This window comes from Carlito syrichta, unplaced genomic scaffold, assembly GCF_000164805.1.
Source record: "Carlito syrichta isolate Samal-C Ts95f unplaced genomic scaffold, Tarsius_syrichta-2.0.1 Scaffold309850, whole genome shotgun sequence".
Classification (NCBI taxonomy): domain Eukaryota; kingdom Metazoa; phylum Chordata; class Mammalia; order Primates; family Tarsiidae; genus Carlito; species Carlito syrichta.
In genome coordinates, this window is record NW_007253946.1 from 319012 (window position 1) to 322865 (window position 3854).

General features: G+C 55.7%; 1 protein-coding gene across 2 annotated transcripts in view; it reads right to left on the bottom strand.

Annotated features, from left to right (window-relative positions):
• Positions 1–259: 259 nt before the first annotated feature.
• Positions 260–3854, bottom strand: part of CRYL1 (crystallin lambda 1) — an 81434-nt gene continuing 77839 nt past the window's right edge. For both annotated transcript variants that reach the window (XM_021717530.1, XM_021717529.1), the window contains exons 8-9: positions 1115–1221; positions 260–664 (exon numbers count right to left, since the gene is read on the bottom strand). In XM_021717530.1, the coding sequence (XP_021573205.1) occupies positions 551–664; positions 1115–1221 (221 nt within the window). In that variant the 3' untranslated portion in view covers positions 260–550. The remainder of the gene's footprint in view (positions 665–1114; positions 1222–3854) is intronic.

The window sequence follows — 3854 nt, forward strand, 5'->3', positions numbered from 1 at the left end:
CACTGTGGGGGTGTGGCCTCAGGGGCACAGTGGGACATCCTAGATTGGTGGGGACTGAAACGAGGCAAGATGTCCATAGAAGAAGAGATAACACATTGGCTTTAACAGGCGCCTCGAGAGCAGGGCTTGGTGCAGACGTGGTGGTTACAGGACCGTGACAAAACGTTTGCCTGCTGCTCACCCACTGTGGTCACGCTGAAATACGCTGGCCGTCAGAACCCAACACCACCTTCTCAAAAAAACCAGAAGAGAAAGGGCGTCTTTATGGAACCAACAGCTTTATTCAGAGACCTCTTTAGACAATGGTGGTGCTGCCTTACGCCAGGGTCAGGCTTGAGAAGAGGCTGGGACTCTGGCACAAGCCTGGCCACCAACTGGCGTGGACTCCCTGTTGTGAGCACAGTTGGTCGTGGGGCGAGAAGGGCAGGGCTCGTACAGTGCCACGAAGCGGGACACCACAGCCCTGGGCAGGGAAGAGGGACGCCACAGCCCTCAGCGGGCTTGGATCCGTGAATCTGGTGGCGATCAGCCAGGTGAGCCTCGGTGGGTCTCACTGGGGTGGCATCTGGGCCTTCAGTGCGGCCAGCCTCATGAGGCACCCATCCCTCCACCGACGGCGGGCCGCTAGGTGCTCCGGGTCATCAGGAACCTTCTCGCGCATGGCCTGGGAGGAAGAGCAGATGTGAGGAGTGTGGCCCCCCAGGAGTGAGGCTGTGCTGCCATCTACACAGTCCCTGAGCAAGCTGCTTTCAAAGACCAAGGTGGGGGCAGATACCCCCAGGCCCTTGGAGCCCCAAACTCCAGGGGACAGCCGAGTGAGCCACTCACTCACTGGCCACACTCTCTCCTGGCGTCATGGCCACATGACAGGACCACAGACCCACCAACACCTGGGCCAGGGCGCCAGCTGCAGATAGAGTCCCACTTATGGCAGGGCGGGAGGGGGGAAGAGTGGAGGGTGGAGCAGCTTTGTTGGGGCAGGGGGGTGGAGGACGAGGGTGAGACCAGCAGGATGGGGGATGGGGTGAGGGATGAGGGGAGGGGCGGGGCAGGGGTGGGGGGAGGGCTGGCGGGGTGGGGGAGGTGTACGCCGCTCTGCGGTGCCTCCACACACCTGGTTCACCTTCTCAGCGGTGGCTCTGGAAAACTCTGGAACAGGTCCGAACGTCTTCAGGACACGCCTCATACTCTCACCGTACCTGTCGCAGTAGCTCAGCATACCTGGGATCACGTGAAAACAGGAACCCACAGCGTCAGAGAACCTTCCACCATGCTCCAGGCCAAGGCACATGTCTGGACCATGCTGCCCGGGTCCAGCAGGCCATGCCCTCCTCCCCTCGGACAAAGAGAAGACCAAGCTAGGGAGAAGGGGCGGCCGGAGAGGACATGGGGCAGGGATGCTGTGTGGATAGGGCGGTGCGGGGCGCGGGACCCTCGCATGCTCAGGTCCACACCTGCTCTTGGGTGCCAGAGTCCACACGAGTGCTGCGCCAAGCCCGGCATGCCACCCAGTGGGGGCGTCTCTCAGGACACTCCCGTGGTCCGTGTGCATGCTCTGCTGTGACATCACCGCAACTCCTAATGTCACCAAAGCATCCCCTTCCACCATGGGCCCACGAAGTTCCCCGTGCACAAGGCCTGGGTGACCCTGGGCACACGGCAGAAGGAAGCTTCATGAGAATGGTGGGCAGAGGGGGAGGCGCAGGCAGCCCACCCCATGCGGCCTGCCCACCCGCCCCGAGGACCCTGCTTCCCCCCACGGTCCTCGCTCCACACCAGAGGCCATGAGGGTCTGTGCTTGGCGAGGCAGGTCAGGAACGAGGCCAACCCAGAGAGGAGGTGTCTCCAGCCCTGGGCCAGGACACAGGCCGGGCCCGCCTCTGGCTCATTTCCAGTGTCTTTCAAGGCCTGAAGTGGCTGGGCAGGCTATGAGTGACAGGGACACGGGGAACGGCAGAATTCGCAGGGACCCCAGGCTTAGCCCCCACCCCACAGAAACTGGGTGAGTTATTTAAAACAAATTCACCCGTGCCGGATGCTCTTTAGAAAAAGACAAGTCATCACCTTCTGGGGCCTGCTCCCCTGCATGGGGAGCCAGTGGGATCATGGGTTCCTGACTCATGTGCCTCACAAAGTCCCCAGAGGAAGAGTGGCCATGAAGGGTCAGAACCTCCAACGCGCCAGCCATCTTGACCTGCACTTGTGCTAACTGCGGGCACTCCTCTAACAGGAGAGGCTTCTCTCGCATGATGTCAGCGTGACCCTGGTCGTGCGGAATCGGGAAGGCTCCCTGCGTGTCCCCACATGGGCTCGTGACCCCAGACGGCCTAGCACTTCCGGAGAGCAGAAAGCCTACATGTTTGCTTCTTTTCCAAAACTAAGCATTGACTTCACTTTTTCTACGTGTTTATTATTCAAATCTAAGCTGACAAATACAGTTGATTCCTAGTGCGGGGCTGGGGACAGAGACACAGTCGAGCAGTTGAGATCTTAAATGAGCAGGTTCATGAGGCTGCAGGGAGGGGAAGCTCCTGGGATCGCCCAGAGCCCAGCCCCCTCTCCCACGTGGGCACCCACAGTCATGAAACCCCTCAGGGCCCTGCCCTCCTTTCCATATGGGCAGCCATGGCCACGGGATTCCCTCGAGGCCCCGCCTCTTTTTCCCACATAGGTAGCCATGGCCGCTGCACCCCTCAGGGCCTTGTCTCCCTCTCCCATGTGGGCATCCATGGCCACGAGACCTCTCAGGGCCCTGTCCTCTCTCCCATGTGGGCAGCCATGGCCACGAGACTGCTCAGGACCCTGCCCTCTTTCCCATGTGGGCAGCCATGGCCAAGGGACCCTTCAGGACCTCACCTCCTTCTCCCACATAGGCAGCCATGGCCATGGGACCCTCAAGCCATCACCCCCATCTTCCACGTAGGCAGCCATGCCATGGCCACAGGACTCAGCTCACGCCCACACCTATCTCTGGATCACTTCACACTCTCCAACAAGTGTTCCTCTTTCACTGTTCCTGGAAATCATTTGAATCTCCCAGGGCCTTTCTAGACCTTTCTTTCCCTACTGCCTTTTGTGAAATTTGCAAAGTTTTAAAGGGACATTTATTTCTTCAACATAGAAAAATATACGGTGGATTTCCCAGGGGCTTTCTAGACCTTCTTTCCCTACTGCCTTTTGTAAAATTTGCAAAGTTTTAAAGGGATATTGACTTCTTCAACATAGAAAAATATATGGTGGATCTCCCAGGGGCTTTCTAGACCTTTCTTTCCCTACTGCCTTTTGTAAAATTTGCAGTTTTAAAGGGACATTTGTTTCTTCAACATAGAAAAATATATGCCTAACCAGAGACGTGAAAGACCTTTATAATGAAAATTACAAAACACTGCTCAAAGAAATCAAAGCTGACACGAACAAGTGGAAAAATATTCCATGCTCATGGATCGGAAGAATCAACATTGTGAAGATGTCCATCTTACCTAAGGCAATCTACAAATTCAATGCAATACCCATTAAATTACCAACAACATTCTTCTCAGACCTAGAAAAAACAACACAGGAATTCATATGGAAACACAAACGTCCAAGAATAGCCAGAACAATCCTCAGTAAAAAAAACAAAGCAGGTGGTATCACAATACCAGACTTCAAACTTTACTATAAAGCTACAATCATCAAAACAGCTTGGTATTGGTACAGGAACAGGTATATAGATCAATGGAGCAGAATTGAGATTCCAGAAGCAAAACCTCAATTCCTCAACCAACTCATCTTCGACAAAGCCCCCACCACCTACCAGTGGGGAGAAGAGAACCTATTCAGTAAATGGTGCTGGGAAAACTGGTTGACCACAT